The sequence below is a fragment of the Vicugna pacos genome, chromosome 11, assembly GCF_048564905.1.
Source record: "Vicugna pacos chromosome 11, VicPac4, whole genome shotgun sequence".
Taxonomy (NCBI): Eukaryota; Metazoa; Chordata; class Mammalia; order Artiodactyla; family Camelidae; genus Vicugna; species Vicugna pacos.
Window position 1 is genome coordinate 96,324,344 of NC_132997.1, and position 26,419 is coordinate 96,350,762.

General features: G+C 46.7%; 2 protein-coding genes across 4 annotated transcripts in view; one reads left to right on the plus strand and one right to left on the minus strand.

The window, feature by feature from the left end:
- The window catches only part of EDRF1 (erythroid differentiation regulatory factor 1), a 35,505-nt gene extending 20,119 nt beyond the window's left edge, over positions 1-15,386 (plus strand). For 2 of the 3 annotated variants that reach the window (XM_006207432.3, XM_006207433.2), the window contains 8 exons: positions 273-491; positions 2,118-2,341; positions 3,712-3,870; positions 4,050-4,199; positions 5,466-5,619; positions 6,974-7,089; positions 7,964-8,115; positions 14,557-15,386. In XM_006207432.3, the coding sequence (XP_006207494.2) occupies positions 273-491; positions 2,118-2,341; positions 3,712-3,870; positions 4,050-4,199; positions 5,466-5,619; positions 6,974-7,089; positions 7,964-8,115; positions 14,557-14,716 (1,334 nt within the window). In that variant the 3' untranslated portion in view covers positions 14,717-15,386. The remainder of the gene's footprint in view (positions 1-272; positions 492-2,117; positions 2,342-3,711; positions 3,871-4,049; positions 4,200-5,465; positions 5,620-6,973; positions 7,090-7,963; positions 8,116-14,556) is intronic. The other variant, XM_015241884.3, reaches the window with a different exon arrangement.
- A 204-nt stretch (positions 15,387-15,590) lies between these two features.
- On the minus strand, positions 15,591-23,150 carry MMP21 (matrix metallopeptidase 21). Its single transcript, XM_072972408.1, is given in 13 exon segments — positions 15,591-15,815; positions 17,264-17,420; positions 17,422-17,445; positions 17,447-17,540; positions 17,812-17,884; positions 17,886-17,932; positions 17,935-17,988; positions 20,257-20,348; positions 20,350-20,446; positions 20,449-20,487; positions 21,437-21,566; positions 22,119-22,132; positions 22,832-23,150. Coding segments are annotated over 13 exon segments (1,365 nt in total).
- Between the last annotated feature and the right edge of the window lie 3,269 nt (positions 23,151-26,419).

Consider the following 26,419-nt stretch of genomic DNA (forward strand, 5'->3'; position numbering starts at 1 on the left):
GTACAATCTGGGTCGTGGGAATTGTTCGTATTTTTAGACAGAAGAATACTTCTTTTAATCAAACATTAATGTCCCAGGAAAATATAATTTTATAAATAAATTAAGAGATCTTTAATTTGAAACTTAAAAATTTTAGTTGTATTAATTGAATCTTAGTATGTTTATATTGCATTTATTTGTTGTTTTACCTTCAAAATATGATTACTTAGATTACTGCTGAGGAAGAAGGGTTCATATGACTTACGGTGTTTCCTTTGTTTTTTTCTTTTAAGGATTTGCATGGGCAACTGATTTGTCTACCGACTTAGAAAGTCAACTTTCAGTTAGTTGCAAATGTTATGAGGCTGCTAATGAAATATTGCAGTTTAGTGACTTAAAAAGCCAAAATCCAGAACACTATGTACAAGTGCTGAAGAGAATGGGTAACATTAGGAATGAAATTGGTGTCTTTTACATGAATCAGGCTGCTGCATTACAGAGTGAGAGAGTAGGTGAGTATCTCTTTGGTGTCCTCTTTCTTTTGCTGCTTCTGTTAGAAAATCATGCTGATTTTACGTGGTTCATGTCATCAAGGGGTGATCTGTTAAGGGGCCTTTTATTGTTAAATTCTCAAGAAATAAAATTAGGAAATTTCATTACCTCCTCTTGGGATTCATCATTTCAGTGTCCTCCATCCTCCGTCTGAGTTGGACAGCCAGCCTTGTGCAAGGCTCTGTGTTGAGTATGTGAGTGGCTAAGACAGTTGTTTGAGTCAGGAAGCCAGATATGAATGCAAGTCTCTGAAAAATGCTATAGGTACAAACACTGCGGTAGAGGAGTGGGGAAAGGAGACGATTCTTGAAGTTGGGGCATTCTTGGAAGGCCTGTGGGAAGAAGGTGTGGTTTGGGCAGATTGCTGCATCTTACGTAGGCCGTGGGCAGGCACATGGAGGGGAGGGGGGCTGTCCTGACTGGAGGAGGCAGCATTAGGAACGAGCCAGAGATACAGGGTCCAGTGGGTGTTCATAGCAGCAGGTGGTCTTCAGGCAGAGGGTGGTGGGGTCATCTGCGCCCACGCTGAGTTTGCGATGCCAGAGGACATGTGAGTGAATGGCCTAATTTAGTAGTCCTAATTTAGTTAGAGATGCATGCTTAGAGCTCTTTGGGTTAGCAAGACATAGGTTGGGAACTATCACACAGGGCTGATAGTTGAAGCCATGAGGATGGATGAAAATGTAATGGCTGTACACACAGCGCTAGAAACCAGAAAGGCTGAGACAGAACTAGAGGTGGCAGGTAGGTTGAGCAGGTGACTGTGCCTGTCACTCTGTGTGCTGTGCTCAGCACAAGGGGCGCAGAGTTCATTGCTGGTGGGTGAACCTGTGCCTTTCTGTTGTTTATACGTGATATTTTTTCTTTTAAATGAGACGTAAGGACCTGTGCTTTTAAGGTGCCTCTGGAAGAGGAAGTCAGTGAAGGCATGTGAAAAGCAGTGGTCAGAGACCTCAAGAATTAGATAAGACATGGACTGTACGTCTTAAAGTTCATGGGACCATGTGTTTGAATCTTTATAAAATAGCGCTTTTCTCAGATATTTTTATTGGCCTGCTGTAGTATCAGCCAGGCAGTAGAGAAGAGGACTCTGAATGTTGTCCTAGTCAGCTCCAGCTGCCATAGCAAAAGGCCACAGACTTGGTGGCTTAAACAGCAGAAATTCCCTCTCAGTCTGGAAGCTGGAAGTCCAAGGTTGGGCTTCTCTGCAACTTCCCTCCTTGGCGCACAGATGGCCACCTTCTCGCTATGTCCTCGCTGTCCTTCTCCCCGTGAACGCTCCTTACGTGTCTCTCTCTCTTATAAGAACACCAGTCATATTGGATCAGGGCCCCACTTTCTGACCTCATTTAACCTCAAATGAGTCACATTTTGGTTAGGGCCGCAGCACGAATCGTGGGGGTGCAGGGGTGCAGACCTGGGCCCGTAGCAGGGGTGGCAGGAAAGTGTGCTGCAGGCAGTCCAGTGACCGGCGCTCCTTTGGACGTCCCGTCACTGCCTGTCTCCTTTCGTCTCGACCAGCGACACTGGCGCAGTCTACACTGATAACTGCTTACACAATTGTTTTCTTTCTTTTTTTTACGAAGTGAGCAAAAGTGTGTCTACTGCAGAGCAACAGTTGTGGAAAAAAAGCTTTTCTTGTTTTGAAAAGGGAATTCACAACTTTGAGTCAATCGATGATGCTACGAATGCCGCCCTTTTATTATGTAACACGGGACGACTCATGCGAATCTGTGCACAGGCACACTGTGGCGCAGGCGATGAATTTAAACGTGAATTTTCACCAGAAGAAGGCTTGTATTATAATAAGGTAATGCACTGGTTTACTATGGGACCATCCATTCACACCTGATTATCAGTTACACTTTGCTGTTGCTCCACTAAAATACTATAAAACCAAGATAATTAAAAATGTAGTGATGGCACAGGGCTAGACAGATCATCAAAACACTCAGAAACTGGCCTAGGAATACTAAGAATTCAGTGTTGACGCTGACAGGTTGCATTGGTAGGGAAAAGATGACTGTTCAGTAAATTGCATTGGTGTAGCCAGAGTAAGTGTCACATGAATTAAAGATTGACATAGAGAAATGAAAAGTCCCAGAGGAAAATACAGGTAGGAGTTTATCTGATGGGGTAGGAAAGGACTTTCCCAGAATAACACAGTGACCAAAAATCAAAAAGAAAAGGATGGATAAATTTAAATGCATAAAAAAGTTAAAATGACATCAGAAAGCAGAATTGACAATCTAGGGAGAATACTTTATAGCACACATGATAGATCAGAGGTTAATGAAACCTTCACATATGGAGAATAGTCAGGAATCACTGAAAATAAACTTCCCCAGTAGAAAAAAAAAATACCCTTGAACAAAAGAGTCATACATGTAAAAAAAAAAAAAAAGTAAATGATTAATATGTAAGCAAAATTTTAAATTTTTATAAAATTTTAAAGTTGAGTTTCTTTTATCAAACTGTAAATATTTTTTGGCAAATGGTAACATCCAGTATTGGAGAGGGTGAAAACACACAAGAGCACTCATTTAATGGAGAACTTTGAAGCTGTTTAAATTATGTTTGTGAACAATGTTCATTGCCTAGGGAACTTTAAAAAAGAAAGTGACATTGTTTCTGTTTTTCTTTAAGTTTGTACACAGAAAAGTGGGTAAGCACACACCAGAAACGCAGGGGTCGCTGCTGGGAGATGGAATTACGTGTGGTTTTGTTTGCTTAAGTGCAGCGACCACGTGCTTCAGCACAGCAGCGGCGGAGGTGGGGAGGGTTGCTGCTTTCTACACTCAAACCCAGCAGATCTTCTATCCACAGACTTGTCAAATTCTTTTTTCTAGTTTGCTAGGTATATAAACTAATATTCATTTAGAAAGGAAAAAACAAAGGAAGAAAATGCGTCCTCGTGCTTCCACACAAGTCATCAGTCAGATTGGCTTTTGATAGACTCGAGATGGAAATGTGGGGTGGCCTGCAGTCCACGTGAAATAACTTTCTTCACTGAAATAGTTTCATTGATTTGCTTTCTTCCTTTCTTCCAAATATTGTTGTTTTATACATTCTCTCAAAAATTAAATTCACGTCTGAGTGATTGTGAAGTGTTTTGTGCTTGACTGTGGTGTTGACGTGTATGTAAACTGAGTCACAGCTGTGCTCTTTCCTCTCTCGCAGGCTGTTGACTACTACTTGAAAGCACTGAGGTCATTGGGAACACGAGACATACACCCAGCTGTTTGGGATTCAGTGAATTGGGAATTGTCCACGACTTACTTTACTATGGCAACGCTACAGCAAGACTATGCTCCCTTATCCAGAAAAGCTCAAGAGCAGGTAATAGTATTTGTTGGACTATGAAAGAAATCTTACCCTTATTTATTCCTTCGTTTAACAGATACTGGGCATCTGTACCAGTCTTTTCCTTGACAAGCAGTGTTTAAATGTTTTAAAATTTCTTACGTAAGATTATGGGCTTGTCATTTTTCCCCCTCCCCCTTGAAAAAAATAAACAGATTGAAAAAGAAGTCAGCGAGGCTATGATGAAGTCCCTGAAATACTGCGACGTGGACTCGGTGTCTGCTCGACAGCCTCTCTGTCAGTATCGAGCTGCAACCATCCATCACAGGCTGGCGTCCATGTACCACAGTTGTCTGAGGAATCAGGTACTGCCATTTCAGTTCAAGTTTGGTGCCAAGTCCATTTAAAAGTGTTCTGGTGCTTTTCTTACATTTCTGTATAGATTTTAAGTCATCTATTCCTTTAGTTGCTTGAGAAAAACTTGGAGCGTAGGTATTTGTCCCTTGCCTGTGCTGTGTGTTTTTTCTACTATGATTGATTGGGTCTTAGCTGGCAAAACTAGGTATTTGCCTGGGTGTATTATTTAGATTTTCTTCAATATAGTTCTAGGCCAGTGTTTCCATGCCTGTGCGCCCCTCCCTGTTGAGTGTCTCTCAGAACCCACCCAGATGAACCTCTGTCCTGGATTTTCTTGTGTGTCCGTACCTTTTCTGTGTTTTACCACTTAAACAGTGTGTTTACATTTTACCTGGTTGTGAACTTGATGGAACGAATCATACCGTGTATATTTTTCTGTGCTTACTGGTTTTCACTTAACATCATATTTGGGAGATTCTGCCAGGTTGATGCATGTAGCTCTTTACTTCTCAGCTCAGTACTGCCTATTAAATGAACATATCATTTACCTATCCATTCTATGATCACCAAACTTTGGGGTTTTCATTTGAGACTATTAGAAATAATACTGTCAACAGCCTTGAACATGAATCCTGGTGCTCAGATGCATGTATCTCTAAGAATAATTTGAGGCCTGAGTCGAAGGTACCTTCCTTCAGAGAGGCTGCCTCCTTTCTGCCAGGAGTCTTGTGCTTGTAGTCTCCCAGGTGTGTTTTTTATTGTTCTGTTCTTTTCCCTTTCTTAGCTCAGCACCAAGACAACTTACCTTGCAGTCCTTGGGTGTGGGTTTACTTGGAAGTTTTCATCCTGAAAATATTGTCCTTTGAGGTCCAGCCAGGTCTGGGGAGGGTTTCTTTCCACTTTGAGCTGGCCCTAGACCCTGCTCCCCTTGCTGCAGGAGGCCCCAGCCTAAACTCACATTTGTCCATGTGGCCTAATGTCCCCGTGGCAAAAGCAAGCTTAAGAGAATTCTAGGGCAGTTCACTGGGAGGGGAAATTGTCTTTTCAGCAAATTGTGCTCGGACAACTGGATATCCACATGCAAAAAGATGGGCTCCTCCCTCACATAATATACAGTAACTAACTGAAAATGGATTAAAGACCTAAATGTGAGAGCTAAATCTCTAAGACTTACAGGGCACCAGCAACACTGAGAACATTCAGTGATCCAGAGACTTACGTAGTTGCTGTGAAATTCGAGCCTTAGGATCTGTTTATTTTACTTTTGGTTCTAGGTTGGCGATGAGCATCTTCGGAAGCAGCACCGGGTGCTGGCAGACCTTCATTACAGCAAAGCCGTAAAGCTCTTCCAGCTTCTCAAAGACGCGCCGTGTGAACTACTTAGAGTGCAGTTAGAAAGAGTGGCGTTTGCAGAATTCCAGATGACCAGTAAGTCTTACTTTTTTATTTCTTGGATTTGTATGCATTGGCTTATTGTTGGATTATCTTAGAGTGAGGCAGACCTGTGGATCTCTCTTGAATGTAAGTAATACTATTTTCTTTTTAATTTGTCCGTAGTTAATGACTTCAGGTAGGGACCAGGAGAAGTCACTACATTTTTTGAAGTGCTTTTTAAAATTTAAAGAAATGCATTAATTATGTTCAGTGACTAGAAATAATGAACTTTAGCCCATAGTTTATTTGAAAAAAAATAGTGACAAGTTAGTTCAGACAATTGAAGATTCAAGTCGTCATGAACAAGTTCGGAGCGGAGAAGCAGCGGTGAAGGAGTGGTGGCCCCCCTGAATCCCTTTGAACGAGGAACTAAGGCTGGCAGCTTTGGATTGTGGTTCTGGGACAGGCTTTAACTGCAGAGCCTGAATAAGCCGAAGAGGAATTGGGAGGGAAGAGGGGTGAAAGCGAGACATTTTGTTTCATCATTTCCCACTGGCAGGGGAAATGTTAGCCCTCCACTGCTGAGTGTGTTTTCCTAAATTCACTTCTCGCTCTGCTTCACCTGCTCTCCCTCTGCAGAGGGATCTTTTGAGAAATGTCTCTTGTGTGGTAAAGAAACAAGAAACATTTAATTGAATTACAACAATTCATTGGTTTCATTTCAGTTGTTTCCTTCTATAAAGTTAAAATAAATTTAATACTTAACATGCATGCAACTGTGTTACACAGCATCTCTGGAAGGATGGCCAGGAAACTGATGGCGCTGTCGCCTGGGGAGGGCGTGAGGGGGCCTTTCACTCTGTGCCCACATGGACCTTACACATTTTTGTGAATGTATCATCTATTCAAAATAGTTTGTAGACTTTTTACTGGAAGCATCTTTTTAAACTTTTTGCATGGCTGGATGTATGGAGTGGTCACCGAGGATTAACAGTAGCTCTTTCTCAGGGTGGTCTGGGGTGATCGATCATCTTTGAATTTTCTGACATGTTTGAATTCCTTAGAATGAGCAGGCATCGTTTTTATTTAAAAAAAAAAGATACTGAAAACAAATTTGCAAAGACAGTAAGTATGGTTAATTCCTATTTTAAAAACTGTTTAATACTATGTAAGTATGAAACCAAATTGTGAGGCAGGGAAACAATGACTATTTCTTGCTTTGTCTAACCCTAATATTTTTCTCTAGGGACACTTATAGACAAAAGTTGGATTTAGAAGATTTCTTGGGATTCTCATGAGCTACCTTTACAGTGTTTTTGAACATTGGAATTTTCATTAATACATTGACATTGAATGGGTTTCTAGGTTTGTATTTAAGGGAATGATCATTTTGTGTTTGACATTCTAGGTCAGAATAGCAATGTTGGAAAATTAAAAACATTATCTGGGGCTCTTGATATAATGGTAAGAACGAAGCATGCATTCCAGCTCATCCGAAAGGAGCTTGTCGAGGAATTTGACCAGGTAAGTGGAGAATAGATTTATCACTGTTTTTTATTATCTTAAACCAAGTGCTAAATGACAAGTGTATATGGTAGACATACGGGATGTGTGCAGGTATGTGTGTATGTGTGTTGTGTGTATACAGATGTATACATAAATGTATGTGCTCTGCATGTGAACAGTTAACAGTGCTGTATTACATTTCTTGGTGGAATTATTAACTTTAAGTTGCAGGCTTATCTTTTATATTTTAAAATTGTTTCTTTAAATAACCACATAGACCTTGGTTAGTAAGGCCCCTGGGAGTATAAAGTCTCTATGAAGTTTTGCTTTTTGTGTGTGTTTTTTTAAGAGAAAGAAAAGGTCTGTGCTTTCTTTTATAATTTCCACAGAACGGCCTGCTGTTGAACGGTGAGTAGGCTTCAGCAGGCTGCTTGGGAAGGCGTTCCCAGGGTGCCAGGCTGTCCTGCCTTCAGGCTGCCTTCTGCTGTTACTAAAGGCTTCCCGAGCCCCCGGGCACTCCATCCTATTACTTTCTAAGCTCTGGTTCTCAAACCATGTAGTACCCAATTCCATCGTGCTCCTTGAGCGTCTGATGTTAGAAAGTCAGGTTTTGTTCAGGATTAACGCCTTCCACATAAGTGCCTTTTAGGTGTGAGACATTTTATTATGTGGTTTAGTCTGTCAGAATGTTCTCAGGGGAGGGAGGAGGAGGAGGCCTCATCGCAGCCTCAGCCACCACCAGCGGGGCTGTCCCTAGGGAAATCATCTCAGGTTTGCTTTTTGTTGTTTTTGGCTAACAAGTTGACTGGATTATTGGAACTGCAGTTCCATTGCTTTCATATGAGACTGTAGTTGTCTGGTCGCTTAGGTGAAATAACTTTGTTGTTTTTAGCCTAAGAGTCAAGAGACCACTCCAGCTGCTGATTCCTCTCCTAGTCTTAATCGGGAGGAAGTGATAAAACTCCTCAGTATATTTGAATCTCGGTTGTCACTCCTTCTCCTTCAGTCCATCAAACTGCTCTCTTCAACTAAAAAGAAAACAAGGTAAATTAATTAAATTATTTGTGGAAATTTCTTTCTAAGCACCTTCCTGTATGCTTTTAATACTGACACTGTGAAGGGATAGGCCATATTTTTCCTTATGTTTTACGTGGATAGTTCAGACTTTAAATGCTGCTGTTTCATGATTTGTTAAATCAGCCGAGAGTCATCTCCGTGTGGCCACCTTCACGTTGAGATTACAGAAGCAAAACAGCCTTGCTGCCTACAGATAAATACCCCTGTTGGTTGTAATATTTTGCCTGAGAAAGATGAATGACCCTGGAATGATGACCTTGACTGTTTCTTGTAACCCTTCTGAGCACTGTCTCTAATGGGAAGTCAGAACTGCAGTTTGGATACTCAGGGCAAAGTGCACCATAAAAAGCAGGTGACAGAACACTGGAGTCTCTCTAAAGCTAGAGAAATGAGTGAGGAGAAGAGTGTGCATCTCCACCAGTACACTTGTGTCATCTTACACAGTTGTGTTGCTTTGCCAGAGGTATCATGTTGATATTATTAATTTAAAATTCCAATAGTAAATACTAGATCAGGAAAATAATACTAACAATATGCCTTTTTTAAAATATATATGAGTACAGTCTGGCCATATTATAAAAATCTGAAAAATAGAAAAAGGGAAAAAATCATTTCTCCTAATATATTCATTGTTGTCAGTTAGCCTATGCATATTTTATCAATTTATAACCTTAGGGTACAGATTTTTGTCTCTATTTTTTGTTTTAATTTATATACAGTAAAAATCATTCTTTGTAATACATAGTTCTTCAAGTTTTGACAGATACGTAGAGGTGTATGTCTGCTGCTACGATCATGATACAGAAGGTCCCGCTGCTCCACACCTTCCCTCTTCCTGCCTCTGTGATTGACTCCCCTCCCGCCCTCCGTTCCTTAGTATCTCAGGGAGACAGCTTCCTGTCTCTTACCATGAACTGTGACAGCTGTGGGTTTTTGTAGCTGCCCTTCGTCAAGTTGAGGATGTTCCCTTCTATTCCTAGTTTGACGAGAGTTTTTATCATGAATGAATATTAGTTTTTTTTTTTTTAATGTTAAACCAGCTTTGAATTCCCAGGGTAAACTCCACTGTATTATTTTGTGTTGTTCTTTTTATGCATTGTTGGATTCCATTTGCTAATATTGTGTTGAGGATTTTGTGTCTGTTCAGGAGGAATACTGGTCTGTAGTTCTGTTGTAATGGTTTTATCTGGTTTTGGTATTAGAGCAGTGCTGGCCTCATAAAGTCAATTAGCAAGTATTCCCTCTCCTATTTTTTGAAAGAGATTAGAATTTACCAGTGAAGCCATCTTAGCATAGAGTTGACTTAAAAAGTTTTAACAGTGAGTTCAGTTTCATTTATAGAGAGGCCACCTGCGTAATATTACGCTGCTGCTTCATGTGTGTGAAGACTTCATACACTCCCAGCTCTCCCCTCCCATCGGCTGTACTGTTGTTGTCACTCATTTTACACGTTATAAACAAATAGTACACTGCTCCTTTTGCTTACATAGTGTCCTTTATCTGTAGCTTTAAGAGAAAAAGGACTGTATTTTACTTTTATGCCATTTCTGGTGCTCTTCACTTCTTTATGCAGATGCAGTTTTCTGCCTGGTATTGTATTCTTTCTACACAAAAAGCGTCTTTTAACATTTTTTGTAGCATAGGTCTGCTGGCAGTGAATTCGTCCTTCTTTAAGAAAGTCTTTATTCCTCCTTCAGCTTCTGGAAGATCTTTCAGCTAGGTATAGAATTCTAGGTTAATAAACTTTTTCTTTCCGCACTGCAGAGGTGTCACTGTGTGGCCTCTGGCTTGCACGTTTTCTGACAGGAAGTCTGCTGTTGTCTGTGTCTGTTTTCCGTACACCCTGTGCCGTTTTTGCTTTAGCTGCCCTCAAGATTTTTCCCTCCTTTTCCCCCAGCAGTTTGGACGTGATATGCCTAGGTCACATGACATGTTTTTCCCTCCTTGATGTTTTTATTTCTTCTCCATTTTCTCTTCTTTCTCTGTGGCTTCATTCATACCTGTATTAGACTGTTTGATGTTGTTCCACAGCTTTTAGATGTTCTGTTGTTTTTTTTATACCTTTTTCTTTTTGTGTTTCCGTTTGGGTGACCTCTCTTGGCCTGTCCTCAAGTTTACTGATTGTTGACCTGGTCTTGTTTCATATAGAGTTGAACTATTGAAGACATTCTGTCACTATGTTCCTCATTTCTAGTACTTCCATTATTTCTTTCTTAGTTTCCCTCTCTTTGCTGAAGTTACCAAAATGATCTTGGATGTTGTCCACATTTTCCATTGTCACTTTAAATCTCCTTTCAGATGGTTCGAACATCTGTGTCATGAGTCTGGTTCTGCTGATCCTGTGACTCCTGGCAGTGAGTGGCTTCCTTGCCTTTCTGCATCTTGTAATTGTGGGAAACTGGACATCTCCTGTAGGCCAGTGAAGACTGAGGGAAATGACTCTTTTGCCCGGAAGGTTTGTCCACCTGCCTCATGCTAGGCCTTGGGGGTTGGAGGCTGTTTCATTTTTCAGGGCTGGAGTTGAGCTGTGGTTGAGATTTTCTTGCTTCTCTGTTTCCGCAGCAGAGCCTGTGTGAGGGGGGAGCCAGCCGCCCTGTAGAGGTGTCTCCCAGAGTCTTCTCCACCTTCAGTGCTGGGCTTCCTTCCAGAGGGCTCGTCTTTCGCTCTTACAGCTCCCAGCTGTGTTCCACTCTCACTGGCCCTTCAGTGCCTTTTAGCTGTGGAAGTGGGGGGCAGGCTTCTCAGTTGTTCAGGGTGAGCCTCAGTCTTGGGCGGACCCTGTGTCCCGGAGTCCCAGGGGTGTGGCCTTCCCCCTGCTCCCACCCCTCCCCCAGGGCTAGTGTTTTTCTGTTCCCTTCTCCATCTGTGCTGATTTCACCACCCCCTCCCCTGCCCCCTCCCACTACACCCTGTAGATTCAGGCTCTTGTCGCCTGGGGAGGAAGGTCCAGGTGGGTCTGGGTGCCTCTCCCCACCCCCTACCCGACCCCGAGGCAGCAGCTGCCCCCTTGGCCAGGCCTGCACCATGAGGGCGCTTACTCAGGACACTCAGGACCAGGTTTTTCTGTGCGCTCCTGCTGGGGTTCTTACAAGATGAACTCATCCTATACCTGCACCCCCCAGGGACCCCACACTCCCTCACCAGCCTTCTCTCGGCCTCTACCAACTCATTAACTGTTCTAACTGAATTCCTCTTTCCACGCCCAGCAGCATCCTCCCCAGGTGAGGAAGTGCTTTCCTGTCTCTCCCAGGATCTGCCTGTCTGGCCTTAATTTTCAGGCTAGTCAGTTGCCGTGCAACCAACTCTGTGATGGGTTAGGCGTAGCCATGACCTTGAAGTTTGTCACACTTTTATTGTTGTTTTTGTCATAAGGGTGGGAGCGATAACGTTTTTCAGCTCTCCACATCCTAAGCAGAAACTCCAGTAACTGCTTTTGAGTAATTCTTTCAACACCTAAGAAGAGCATTCGTTTTGAGCGGTGCGCTGGGTGTTAGGTACACGGCCGTCAGCCCTGTTGCTAATCCTTGGCGTCTGCCCCGTGTCTCCTGCCTGTGCGCGGCAGGGTGTGTGGGTGCACTTGGACATGTTAGCAGACACATCTGTCCCCCAGAGAACCAAAAGGCAAAGGGGATGGTGCTAGTAGTGACGCGCAGTTGGAAAGACTCATGGTTTTTCCCTTTTAACAGCAGTGGGTACATTTTGAAAAAAATGTTACTGGTTTCCACAAGGTGGCAGTGGAAATACATGAGATGTGAGAAACGGTGATTCACTGATTTCCATGAATCAGTGGTTTGAGTAACTGGCTAACAGGTGACAGCTCAGTCTTAACAGAATCTTTTATACTCATAACGGTCACATGTATGACCTAAGTGATTTTTATTTTAGTGGAGGGTCTTCTAACCTTCTGTTTATTCTGTCTCTTCTGTTTAAAAAATTTTAATCTAAACTCACACATGATGCATAAAGTCCTATTTAGCCAATTTGTGTTAGTTTTTTAAGGTTTATTGAATAAGAGACTGCATGTGTTAATACAGTTGATGTGTTGACAGGTTTCACTACACATTGGGTTAGTAAGTCAGTGACTGTTTCTCTCCTGTTTCACTGATACGCAGATGAAAACACCTGTACCTTTATTGGGAAGAGGAAAACAGCATGTGCTGCTAACCCCGTCGTTTCACCAGGAATTCACGAACACTCCTTTTTGGAGTAAAGGGAAATCAAAATTAGCCTTTAAAAGGAAGGACATAGTCATACACTTATGTTTTGTTTTGACTGTTTCTTCGCCCTCCCTCCAGTCCAAAAAAAAAAAAAAGAATAAACTGAGCTTGGTAATTTAAAATCTTAAATTTTTATGAATCCTAAAGAATTGGAATGAAATCTAAGAAAAGGAAAATCATTTTTGTTTTCCTTTTGAGATTGTGCAGGCACTTATTTGTCCTGCTAGAAACACTGGTTTTGTCTGTGGGATTGTGTTTTTCTTTTTTGGATCAAGAGTGTGTTTGCGTTTGTACTGCATTTTAATATTCATTGCTTTAGCAGATCGGAGTCTCTTGACCTTTTGATGGCCTTGGGGTTTAATATAATGAAAAAATATTTTTAAAAAAGAAGTAATCTCTGAGGGTTTGGATGCCCTCTGCCATAGTCAGAGAACAAATCCTTTAGATACATGGGCTTTCCTGGCCAGGTATGTCCATTTAATACTTGGTTGAGATTAGTAAAAGGAAAAGAATGTACCTTCCTTTGGAAAAACGATAACCCTATGAAATGACAAGAGCCCTTGGCACCAAGTTCGTGGTTTCATTAACTGTGGAGAGTTGCTTAAGGAAGGGGACAATTTGTAGAAATTGGAAGATAAAGATTTAAGACTCAGAAGTATGATCATTGAACAAATCAAAGGGTTTTATTTTGCATTTATGATCTCAGAAGCCGCAGTTACCTTCAGGCATCTGGCTGTAATGACAGTGATGTCACTGTCCATAAAGAAGTCATGTTTCAAACAGTGTTTCTGATTGCTCAGTGCTGTTGCCTTGATTACTGGCAGGAGTTTAAATGTCTTATAAGGTTATCAGAGGTTTTGCGAACGTTAACCCCTCTCCCCAAAACAAAAATGTAAAACATACCCACCTTAGGCCCAAACTGCAGGCAGTCAGTGGAACAGTCACCTCACTGTGCTGTGGGTGGTCTTGGGCGGGGGTCGGGGGTGGTGAAGAGAGGAGACAGCCCGGTAGGAGCAAGAACAAGAGGAGAGGAGAAACAGTCTGTAAAGAGGGTGTGTGCGGGGCTCCCGTGGTGGCCGGCCCGAGCCTGGGCCCCGCCGGCCGCCCAGTGGGAAGGGTGGGTCCTGTGGAGGAGGAGCGAGTGGAGCCCTGAGAGAAGAGGGGTCCTTCCAGCCTGAGCCTTGACGCGGGGCGGAGGGCGTCCTGACTGCTGGTTCGCTCTCTGGCGCCTGACCCACAGGCGCTCAGGCCGAGGTGGAAGGTTGGCATATCGGAGAGTAGAAAGAGCACACATTTGAATTCAGAAAACGTTTGGACCTTGAACCAAATTGTTTTATCTTTCTGGGCTGTAGTTGTTACATCTCTAAAATAAGCACACTAGGCCTTACCCTCCTGAGGCGACCCTGAGGCGACAGGCAGCGTCGTCCGGCACCTCACGTGCGCACCTGCTCTTCCCTGGTCGCGTGTGGCCGGGGCTCTGAATTTATTACATTCCTCTCAAAAAAAAAAAAAAGATGGTAGAAATGAAACATCCATTGATCGACCTACAGGGAAATGTTTTAAAAATAAAGTGCAAACTTAAAAAGTTTTTGTTAAAACAGTTTGAAACAGAAGTTCTGTCTAGAACTCTCCAGCGGAGGGGGTTCTTCACGCAGACGCAGCACAGACCTTTTAGACAGACTGGGGTGCCGCACGTCCCTCCGGGAGGCACTGGCACTGGGGTGTGCCCGCAACCCTGAGGCCGGCGAGGAGCAGGGGACGTGCTGGGTGGCTTCCTCGTGCCCCCGCGTCTCCGCTCGCTCTTGTTCACAGCACATGTCACCTGACAGTCTGTTCTCTTCATTGCTCAGTACGTCTTCCCCCAGCTTCTCCCTCTGTACGTAGAATGTGGATTCAACAAAGGAAGGGACTCCAGGTCTGTTTTGTTCACAACCAGGAGCAGTTCCTGGTACATGGTAGGCACTCAGATACTTATAAAAAGAATAATCATTGGCTTTAATTGATGTTTTGAAATAAATGTTTAAAAGCAGGCCCATAAGCAAGCAGTGCAAGAAGGGAGGTACGGAGTCGACATCAGGAGAGCCCCCGCTTCCCTGTGAAGTGGCGGCTGGGCTGCTAGTCTTGGCATCTCTTTTACAGCTGTTGGTGGCATCACAGCTTGCTTCATTCCTCCTTTTTTTTTCTAACCCAGTAGTAACCTTGAAGAAGATGTTGTCCTCAAAACCAACAAACAGATTTACTCTCAGCTCCTGAGAGCTACAGCCAGCAAAACCGCAAGTCTCTCGGAAAGAATCGACGCCCTCGTCCACCTGCTGGACCAGCTGGCTCGCGGCGGCGGCGCTGTTCAGTGACTCACGCCTGGGGCCGCGTCCGCAGAGATGCTGTCGGTGCCTTCCGCGCTCGGGGCAGGTTTGTCCATTCGGTGCTCCATTTCATTAAACATGAGGCGAATATCCACTTAAAACAGACAGTGGAAACGGAGTTCTCATTTCCCATGACAGGCAGTCGTGGTCGAGCTCTTTGGCTTCTTCACTGGAGGTGCCAATGTCCGAATCAGACTTAGAGCTCTCGCATTTATTTGTTCGAAAGTATGTGGTACCTCAATATTAATAGACTTGCTGTGATGCAGTTACACTTTTAAGTATTTTTGAAGTCTGTTAAGCTACGTGGGTTTAAGGTGTAATTATCTTGGATAAACGTTACTTTGGTCAAGGGAACTTTTATCCAGATGATTCTAGTGGTTCAAGTTGGTTAAAGAAACCTCCTGTACGTCTACAGTGTTTCCTTCTAAATCGCACAGAAAAGCCTGCCCTTTTTAAGCTTCAGTACAGGATTTTTCAAAGACCAGCCATTGTGCAATTCTCTGTATTTAGTGCATGTTCTGAAGGGATCTGCTTTGACTTTGTATGACAGTTGATCAAGAATAGGTACTACCCCCTCCTTTTTTTTCCATTTTAAACTTGAAACTGAATAAGGTAAGAAAAACTATTTTGAATAAATAAATTATTTATTTTAAACATCTTCGTGGTTTTCCATTTCACATTCTTCACTTGAGGTATAATTTGAACTAGTTCAATTAATAAATTTTACAAATTGAAGAGTAAAACATTAAAAATAAAATTCTGCCATCACCTAAATTCTTGCTGGAAAATGCCACTGAGCACTGGCTGCTGTGCGGCTCTTGTCCCGTTGCTGAAAGCACACCCTGCTTTTCCAGTGCCTATGTCACACAAGGCGGTACCTGTCGTAGTTAACTCGTCTCCGTTTTGAGAAAGATAACGTAATGTGTAAGTCAGGGGTGCTCCCTCCTGCTGTGCTGGCGGCTTGGTTCACGTGCACGATGCCTCTAGACGAGGGCTTCCCTGCCGCCAAGTCCACTGGCCTGGCCCCAGGCCCGCTGCCGCTGCCCTCCTCCAGGGCCACCCGCAGGTGACCTTCACTGTGCAGATCCTACAAGTTGAGTGACAGCCCCTCCACTCACCCGCCACATGCCTCAGGCATCTGAACTGGACTGGAAAATTGCCTGGGAGACACTTGTGTGAAGCTGAATTTTTACAGACTGCTTTTTCATGCACTGAGGTTTTCAGGTGTTTTCACGGATGAGTGACTTCTGACTTAACTTGGCAGAATGAGTGTCTGCCATTTGTCCACTTCTTTGTAATTGTTTAGTTTGCATTGTCCTCAGGGCAGATTCGAATCAGTTTTTAAAAATTAATCTTTGGAACTTTGAACGTTTTGCCTCAATTGTAAAGCAGTTGTGCAAAATCAACAGTCTCACATCAGCACAGCTGTCATTCTGCCTCCCTGTGGCAGGCACACACAGTGAAACTCTGCTAGTTAATCCTGGACGTGTTATATCTAACTTTGGGTTAGTGGTACTCTGCTTAGGCAGAAATAAGCTGGAGTTCAGGATAGTTGAGTTGCCTGTCTCCTAGCCTCTTCCCTTAGCGAGCAGCTTTACAGTTAAGAGGAAAACGTGCTTTTAAGCAAGAAGATATAAATTCCAGCTCTCTTCCCTTGTCAGAGCAATAATGTGATAGTTCTTACAGGGGAAGAAAAGGCCTTTTTAAAAGGTTTTTGTCATTTGCTGATTTTAATTTAAAATCAAGCTTTTTAAAGTGCCCCTGTTTTATATTGTCTTTAGAAGCGTGGGGTATTTGTGGCCTGATCATGGAGGGGACTGAAGCTTGTTGAGTTTAACTTCAGTGCCCAAATTGTGCCCTGATTGGGGTTTTTGTTTGCGTTAAGAAGAGATAATGGCCGTGTTATATACTATGTAAAAGTTAAAGGGACATGATCCCTATCCTAGAGATAGCTGATACAGGAAGAAAATAAAATTACCCAGTTAGCTTCGAGAGCCTTACTTTGGTAGTCTGACCCCCAGAACATACATAAGCGGCCATGTGAAGTGTTTCCCACCTGAAGAGGGGAGGAGCACGTTGCAGGAATTACAGCGAGCCAGAAAGCGGTTCTATCCAGGGCCGTCTGGGGTGCCGCGTGCATGTCCCAGCAGGAGTGGTGCAGGGATGGGGAGGGGGCTGGGGACCACGCGAGGAGAGGAGGGGCACGAGCGACCGCAGTGGGGTTGACCAGACACAAGGGAACTTGAGTTTCTCTGACGAGAGGCGTGCACAGCGGTATCTGCCCCGCCCCGCTGACGGAGTCTGACGATCGAGAGAGAGATGCACGTGAAAACCCTCTGTATGCTGTCAAGTATTAGCAAGAGAGAAACTGTGAAGACGGGGACTTAGGAGTGTAGAGAATTCAAATTCTGCACTCTCTTCCATTGAAGGCCCGAGTTTGCAGTGCAGTGAAGTCATTTCCAGGCCTTTAGGTATGGCATCTCCTGTGACTGGACCCCATGAAATTGAGGCAGGGGGTGTGGAGAGATGGACCACTGAAAGAAGGTTCAGGGTGGAGGAAGAGAGCCACTTCTGTGAGACAGACTGCTTTGGAAATAAGCCATCTGAAGGAAACCAAGGATGCTGCTGTTGGTCCGCGTCGTGCACTTGTTCCCCAGACGCGTCGCCTCTGAGGAAGAAGATGGAGTGGTGAGTAGGCTGAGTCTAGGTTTCTGACGGCGGTTTTGTGGCTCTGCTCCTGGAAAAGCCTTAGTAATTGTCATCGGACAAGGATCAAGGACTCGATTTCTGTTCACATCAAATGCAAACTTACCTGCCCGGCAAAGAAACCAAGAAACCAAGACTGCTTTTCTGGAAGTCTTTGATTTTTAGGTTAATTTATAGCAATGAGGTAAGCAGTCTGTGGCTTTGCACCAAATTCTCTGGGCTTGAAGTTCTTAATAATTTCCTGTCTGATGGGATGATCTACCACGGCCACGTATGCAGGTCCGTGGTAATTGAGAACAGCTTTTAACTAAGAACTTGGTTGTCTGACAAATTTCGGTTTCAAACGAGAAGCAGCACCAGGCTGGAAAGTCTTCTACTTACGAAGGACCCTTTGAAGAAGTCAGTTAACTGCCTTCTTCTGTCATAAAAGGCCGTGGCCATTTTATGAGGCTTGGGAGCCAGGAAATCCTTCTGAAATCAAGCTGTGGTAGCTGCCCCTTCGTCTTCTGTGTGAGCCTGGTGCTTGTCACTGTCATGTCCCCACTGCCGATTTCCTGAGAGCCAAGCAGGTTTTCATGTGGTTTATTACTGATAAGTCACAGGAAATGAGAGACAGCTGTCAGTACGGGCCCCAGCCAGCTGTGATGTTCTGCCACGATTCCGGGACAAGGCAGGACTTCAGCATCCGAGTGAAGCCTCTGCTCAGGTGATTCCCCGGGTCTGAGTCGCCTCTAGATTTAAGCCCAGGAACCTGCTTCTCTCCACATCATCACTGCAGTTAGTGTGCTTCCCTTTGGCAGTGGCTCCCCGCCCAGTGGCGCTCATCGAAAGACAGAGCAAAAGTTACGCAGCACTCGTCGCATGAGCACCTTCTTTCTCTTCTCCTTCCTTTATAGTCTAAAGATGACATGCTAGGGGCCCGGGGTTGTCCTCAGTCATTTCCCTATCCTAGCCCATATAAGCTTTCTTGACAGAAAAAGATCGTGATGCTTATTTCTGGATTCTGCTGTTTTTCCGGGGGTTTAGAATCATCAAGTTCTACCACCAGCCCCATTTGACAAACGAGGAGACGGGATTAAAGAGAGTCGAGGCAATTGTCCCAAGTTCCGACAGCCTAGGTCGAACCAGGGATACAGCCCGCAGCTCCCGAATTCCACCCGAGTGGCTGTACCCACCGGCCTGTGAAATCGTATTTTGTAATTTTGCTCTGTTTTCATTTCAAGACCCAAATGCTAATGTCATGCTCTGACACAGCACAGGATTATTCTAAGCTGTCCTTATTAGTTCCTAATCCTAAATACGTGATATTTCATGAGCATACAACAGAATAAATCTACTGAGTTCGAGACTTGTGCTCACAACTCACAGAACATCACAAGCAGTTACTCTTCTCAGCAACCAAACACTCGATATATTTGGGAAGGTTCGCCTTTGAGAAGAGTGCGACACGTCCAGCTAAAGGTGCAGGTCACTCTCCCTGGAATGGTTTCTGAATTTAAAGTATTCACAGCACATTAAATTTAAGATGTTTTTAAAGCTCCAGGAATAAAATACAGCTGTATTACAGTAATCCCCTCGTGATGACCTAATTCTGTAATTAATATTCTTTGAGTGTTGCCAATAGAAATTCAAGTTCAGGACGTCTTAAAAGCACTGAAAGATGTGCTTCCAACACTGAAAGATCTGAACTATTCAAGTCCACCCCGAGGCCATTTCTTTACATAACGCACTAAAATAATTCTTCTTTTGTGTGACATTTAAAATTAAGACCAAATTTATGCAAAAGTCTCTTAAGGCAAAATTTGCATGCAAAGTTCCTTTGGCTCCTGCCTCTTAACTCTTTTTGAGCCGTTTAAAGCAGGGTGGTTATATCACTGGGATTCAGGCAGAGGGAGTGCCCACCACTTGTTTCTGGGTGGCAAGGGGAAGAAAAGGCAGTAACCACGAAATCATGTTTGAGATTAGACTCAGGGGCAGGCAGCCGGCCTCTGACCCGGGCACAGAGGTGGGGCGGGAAGAAGCAACCAGAAGGCTGCCTTCTGCCCTGATCTCCGCGTCTGCCTCACAGCCAAGCACGGCTCCTCCCAGCTCACAAACCGCTAGCGATTCCCCACCACCTGCCCATGAAGTCCCCCAGCCCTGGTGTTCAGGGCTGATGGTCCCCGTTTCTCCAACCTGGCCCCCCCGCCTCCGGGGTGAGGGCCCTGCCACACCTCCCTGGGCTCGGCTGTCCCAGGACATCCTTGTTTCTGCTTGAAGGTTTTCCCTCTTCTTCCTGAGTCTGAGCACCACCCCGACCCGCCACGCACACACCATCCGGATGTGCTGTTCTGGGCACTCCAGTGCTACCCATCCTTCGAGTTTGATCAAGCCGTAGGTCCTGGGTGGCTCAGCCTCTGATTCCAGCGGCGGTGATCACCTCGTCTGCTTATTCAACCCTTCCAAACACACTTATCCTATCGGTCAGCTTCCACGGCTTTTTTCTGTCTGGAGTCAGAGTCACAGACTTTCGTAGGGAGGCTCTGTCTTACAAGTCTTTGGCAACCACCTCAGCACCTGGCAACCTTCCCTCCCTCGCTCATTCATTCACTCACTCATTCAGTGCATTCGGTGCCTTCTTAAAAAGATTAGGGGATGCAACACAATCCCAGTGCTCCCAGAGCCTAGAGTCCGACAGGACGGACAGATAACAAGTCAGTGATTGCAAGAGCCTTGCAACAGAGTCGCCGGGAGGGGCGCAAAACACTGGGTCTGAATGCATTTGTTCGGTAACAGAACCAGAGCCACCCATAAGAACTGTACCTTTGAAAGATAATGCTCACCTCTTCTCTGCGTCTGATGCAGGCAAAGTTCGTCGATGTTTCGGGTGGGGACTCCGTGCCAGCCTGTGAGGATCTGGACAGGGTCCCTGTAGAGTCTGGTGGTTTTGATTTTCTTAAAGCTAACACCAGCTGGTATGTAAAAAACACGTGCTGAATCTCACCATCACTTCTCCTTGGTGGTCTGTCTGCAAATCCAGTCAAATGTAGCATCAAATGATTCTTTGCATGAACCTTAGAAAAAAGAAAAAAATAGAACCGTCCAGCCACTTGACAGCTGGTGCACAAACCAACTGTGCTGACTTCCCTGTGTGACTTGAACAGAGACAACTACAAGGCTGGGTTTTCTGTTCAAACATCCTGAAGCCAAGACACCACGTGAGACTGGAAGTGGGCCTCCCTGGCTGAGCTCAGGGGCCTGGCCACAGGCCTGGCTTCACCGTCGCCAGTGCCGACCCCGGGCACCCTCCACATCTCCACCTGGGTGCGAGTTATCTGATCACCCTCAGCCTAGCTGCTGGTGCTTTTGATGGCTGATCTGACCGCATTAGAGGGAAGAAGCTGGGTTCTGGGCACACAGCAAAGTAAGATTTTCACTGCAATAAGTGTGTCCTGGCATCGCTTACTCTCCAAGGGTGGTGACTGCCAACGAACAGGATGGTCTGAGTAGAACGGAAGTGCGGATGGTCCCTGTTTTAAGTGGAAGAAAGGAAGGTCACCTTCCTTCCCTTCAGCCTCTGTGCTAAATCATTCATCATTGCAGTTAACTAATTAGCCTCTAGCACTTTGCCCTGAACAACTAAATAGAGATGAAACTTCTCCTGCTCTTGGCCTCGGGATTGCAGTCAACTTCCTTCAGAGGCTGGGGTGGCCCATTTGTGTCGTGTCCTCCCCTCCAGAGAATACGATGTGTCACGGGAAGAGGGCACAGGAGGGAGGGAGTATCCAGGGGAGGATGCCTGGCTCTCCACCGCGGCTACAGTCTGGGCGCAGCCACCTTTAACCAAGAGAATCAGCATCACAGAGCTAGTGGGCAGCTCTTCTCGGTGCTGTTGGACTTGTCCTGCTTCGTGCTCCTTGGGGGCTGGCCTGCCTGCGGGGGGTGAGTGGTGCTCTGAAACACTGAGTGTCCTCTGTGTGCCCGGGGATGACCTCCCCCAGGAGAGTCTTACCTACAGCTTTCAAACTGCTTTTCTATCGGACCAGTCCCACTCGCATGCAGGCACCAAGGGAATAGAATTCGGCTGTATTCCAGGTCCTGTCCTGTGGATGGGAGGCAAACCGAGGACGTGGCCAGTTTCATGGATGGCCACCTAGAAGGGAACAAAAACCATCGATACGGCACCAGCCCCGGGCGCCTGAGTGCCGCCAGGGCAGACCGCATCACCGAGGAGCAGTGCTTGTTAGGGAGAAGGGGGAAGGATGGTGAGAACTGGGGGACTTTCTCAGAAGGATGTGTTTGAAGTCCTGACAGAGCTGCGTGCCAGGCACTGTGGGGATGAGGGGAGACTGCTCCAGTCTTCGGGTGCGGTGGGTGCATGTGAGGGGCTTGGCGTGCTTCAAAAAGCTCCTGGGGGAGACAGGAGCTGAGCTAAGTGCTCAGGAAGTAAAGGAGGTGCTGCCCAGTGGTCCCGTCCCTTCCCTGTACAGGGTCTGTCTATAAAGCACGCCCTGTACTTCTCCCATTAGAAGTTCATCCAGCCTCAGTTCCTGGGTAGAGCTGCAGAGAAGTGACTTTGTCCAAACCCCTGAGCTTGGAGGCGGTGGGGCCTGGGTGAAAACCACCGGCCTAGGCCCGCTTTTCCTCCAGGAGGATGTGGGAGGCGGGACGGCGAGCACACGGTGCTCTCCGTGACAGTGCTCACTGGGCTAGCCTGCTCTGGGACAACCAGAGGGACCTGAACTGGTGTCCCCAGGTGCAGGTGTCTTTGCAGGATGACACACCGTCCCCTTCCCAGTGAGTTGAACAAAGCAACACCTACAGAGGGCTTACAGCCTGGCAGGTCCATCCCAGCACAGGGGCCAGCGAGCAGGAGGCCAGGCCAGGGTGACTCCACTCGGGCTGTTACCGAATACAAGTCCGTGTGCCCGATACGTAGTGAGGCCAAAAAATACAGAAACATCTGAGTTTGGAGCAGAGAAAGGTCTGCTGCTGGGCCGAGCAAGAAAGATGCGTGGCTCGTGCCCAAAAAACTGAACTCCTCAAGGGTTTCAGCTGAGACTTTTTAAAGCCAGGTGAGGGAGGGGCGGCCCAGGGTCTGTGGTCAGCTGTGCACAGTTCTCTGATTGCTTGACGGTGCTCAGTCCTTAGGCACCAGGAGGTCTGGGGGCCACGTGCCCACGATCATCAAGTAGTTAATTTATTCCATTTGGTGGTGGTTCTTAGCATCTGAAAACTCAGATATGCACGAGATACTATTCTCTGGGTCCTTCAGAGGAGCTGCAGCAGAGGAGATGGGGGAGGGGGTCTGCCCCAGTTAGGGCCCGTGGGGTTCTGCCCAGTGACAGGTCTGACCCTAAGACCCCATTATGCTGAAGAGAGAGGACTGGGTGGGCTCAAAGTTTCTGCCCTTCTTACCTCCACCGAAGTGGATCGCGGCTCCGGGGGCGGGGGGGTCCTTCTGAAGGCGGAGCGGCGCCACCTCACTCCACACCCTGAAGGCCGGGCTCGCAGCTGAAGGCCCCCCCATCAGCCTCCTGGGTCTTCCGGAGGAAAGCTGGGTGCCGTGCAAGGCAGGGCTTCCTCCTGGGGCTGCGGGTGGGAGCAGTGTCTGCAGGAAGCGCCAGGCACGGGCCAAGTGGGTTGGGGTGCGGTGCCCTCGGCCTTGGCGGGCTGCGGGGTGCTCCCCATCCGGGACGCTGCAGTGGGGCCTGTTCCTGCCACGTCCAGCTCCCATCTCGCCAGCAGCACACTGACCGTCTGGAAGCAGCTCACAGCCTCCTCCAGGGCAGTGCCTACGGGGACCCCCAGCAGCCCCTCGGGTCTGCGACCCCAGGACACTGAAGCCTCTAGGGGGTGCCCCTGCCCACCGGTACCTGGACGGAATCAGTGGGCGGGGCTGGGGGAAATGCACAGGTCGATGGGGCCTGGGCCACAGACTGACTGCTTCTAGGTGTGTGTTCATCTATACTGTCTGTTTATACACTATATTGAATAGTGTACATTTGTTTATCTGTATTTACATTGCGTGTTCACTTAGGTTGTGAAGCATGTGTCGTCCTTGTTCATTGGTTGCATGAGGACCCCCACCCGAGTGTGTGCGTGTGTGTGCGTGTGTGTGCGTGTCGGGTGTCTGCGTGATGCTCTTCTCTGGGCTTCTACCTGCGCGGTGAGGAGGTCTGCGATGGGGCGCAGGGGGAACAGCTCCAGGTCAGTCAGAGGAAAGGTAAAGGCAGCGATCATGGCCTGGGCGAGCCCTGCCCTCCCGCCTCTGCTCCATCCCGCCTCCCCTCCTGGGTGAGCAAGCCCAGATGCTTTTAAAAGGAGCCGCCAAGTTTACAAGCCTTTCCCACTCAGGCCTGAAGTGTGCCCACCAGGAGGCCCTGGACATACTGCCCTTTGAAAACCCCAGGACCACCCCTCTCCCCCTCTAGCTGGGGTGAGAACACCTCCCCTCGTAGCCCACGTCTGCGGTCATCACATCCTGAACCTACCAACGCCTGTGGATTCCGCTTCTGTAGTGACATGTGTGCCCCTTCTGAGCTGCGGAAGGATCACGGGTGCTCATCTGTCTGTTAGCAGAGGTGCAAACCCCGCCCAGGCAACCTGCATCTCAGACCTGCACCTGCAGTTCACCAGCCCAGACCCTTTGCTCAGTTTGGGTCCATTTTTTTTTCCTGCTGGGCTGGGGCTTGGAGATTTTTTAGTTTGTTTCTCTTTTTTTTCCTTATCATTTTTGTTTTGTTTCCTTATCATTCAGTACTCCTGAATATGTAAGTCTCAAAAGTGCTGTGAATAAAGGAAGAAATCCTATGATTCAGATGGTACCCTTGTGGCAGGCATGCTTGCAGACACATGTATCTTGTACATGCATACAGAAGTGTTTGTGCTTCAGTTTATGTAAATCATGTATTCTCTATTCTATTTGATTACTTACAGCTCAACGCCATGGCACAGGACCTTTCGGTGTTCATGAACATGGGTATTTATCATCCTGGTTGCAGCCACCCGGTGCACACTGTGTGGGTCAGGGATTTTTATATGCGGATAAGCCAGAATGACCTGAGGTTCTAGAATGTGCCCGGGGCCACACTGCCCCTCTCGGTTTCCCCTCAAGAAGGAGCCTTGAGTCTCTCTGGGACCCTGCAGACAGTGCCTCCCCAGTGAGCTTTCACTGGAGCAGATCAGAGCCGATGGTCCGGGAGGCTGGGACTCCTCCTCCCCAGAGTGCAGGCCGCTGGACTAAGCTGACCCCTGCACCAGAGGGCCCCGGTCTCCCGCACCTCACATGCCACCATCTGAGGTCTCTACCCTGTCCCCTCCCAGCCCGTCCTCACCCAGCCTCCTGTTCCCCTTCCCAAATCTGACTCTTCCCTCTTGAATCCTCGTTCCCCATGTAACGATGGGGTAGAGCCTGCAAGAGGCTCCCCATCCACGTTCTGTCTCCTTCCTGCTTGTCTGCGGGGATGACCACAGAGAGGTGGGCGGAGGGATGCACGCCACTGCCAAGCCTGAGCTCTGAACCCACCCTGCCTCTGCTCTCTCTTCCCTGGGCTCCTGGCGGGAGGCAGAGCATCCATGGGAAGGGGTCTGGGTCCCTGCATCCCCCTCAGACATGTGCTGGTCCATAGTGAGCAGGAGACAGCCTCTACTGGGTTGAGATGGAGACGGGGGGTTGGCTGTACCTGCAGGTCGACAACCCTGACTAATACCAGCCCCTAAACCCTCAGTCTGTGCCCGGGAAACCCTGAACGTTCTTCCTCCTGGGAGACTAGCCCCTCACAGAGGCACAGCTTCGCGGTGGGCTCTCTTCTCCGCCAAACCCCCAGACCTCCCTACCCACTCAGCTAAGTGCCCTGTTCCTTTGAGTCTTTGCCCTTTGGCCACATCACTGCTGGCCTTCCCAGGGCTGTAATCGACTAGTGACTCAGTCACCCATGCTCCACCAAGTTCCTGTCAGCCTGGAGACTTCTGGAGCCGGCCGTGTGCTGGGTGAGGACTGGCATCCTGGGGTGAGAGTGAACGGGGACATGTGTATGCAGTGGGGACCTTTCTGATTACTAAGGGCCTCTCATGCTCGGCTGTGTCCATGGATTCCCCACTCCTGCCCCGACCCCGGGTCTTTCTCACTGCATCCTCCCTCTCTCCCATGGACATGGTCTTCCCGCTCCTGAACCACCACCACCAAGTGAGAGAGCCTCATGGTCACTCCTCTTGCGGGGGGCAGTGACAAGCGTGATTCAGGGCTTGGAATTTCTTATCACCACCCTCGCCCCATATTGTCCTTCTCACATTCAGAACAAACCCCAGGCATCAAAATTTTATGCATACATATTTCAGCATGGATCTATACAAGAAAGACTTTGCAGAAAAAAGAAAAGCATACTGCCTACCATTATTGTATCCTAAACCTTAGCAATAACCCTTTAACGTTATCAAATTTACCCAGACGGCGTTTGCATTTTCAACTGCAGCTTCGTTCTTTATTAAATTTGAAATTAGCTTTTGATTAGAAGCTAAAAACTTTCTGTAAAACAGAAACTAAGACGATGAAAGGCAGAATGAAATTACTTAAAGTGTCAGGCCGGCACCCTGTACTTCCCACATGACTACAACATTTACACAGGGCCAGACAGCCCCACCCTCACCCCCCCGAGCCTGTGCCCTAGAGGCCTGCCCTGCTCCGGTCCTGTCCCTGGGCTTCTGGGAGAAGCCTCATGTAGCTAAATGAACCCCCTCGTCTCAGGGAACTGGCTCGACAGGCTCTCTGTACCTTGAGATCAGACAATTCTCATAATCTGTCTTCTCTCCATGTGGTACATTATCAATATCTGTCCACAGTTCTCAGTTACACTGCCTGTTACCTGCTATCTGTATAACATACACAACCATACATAAAACCATGACATAGGTCAACTGTGTGTCAGTTATATGTTGTATATATACAGCTAGTTATAAAACTATGTGTATAGTTATAGATGTTCAGTTACATTTACCAATTTCCTG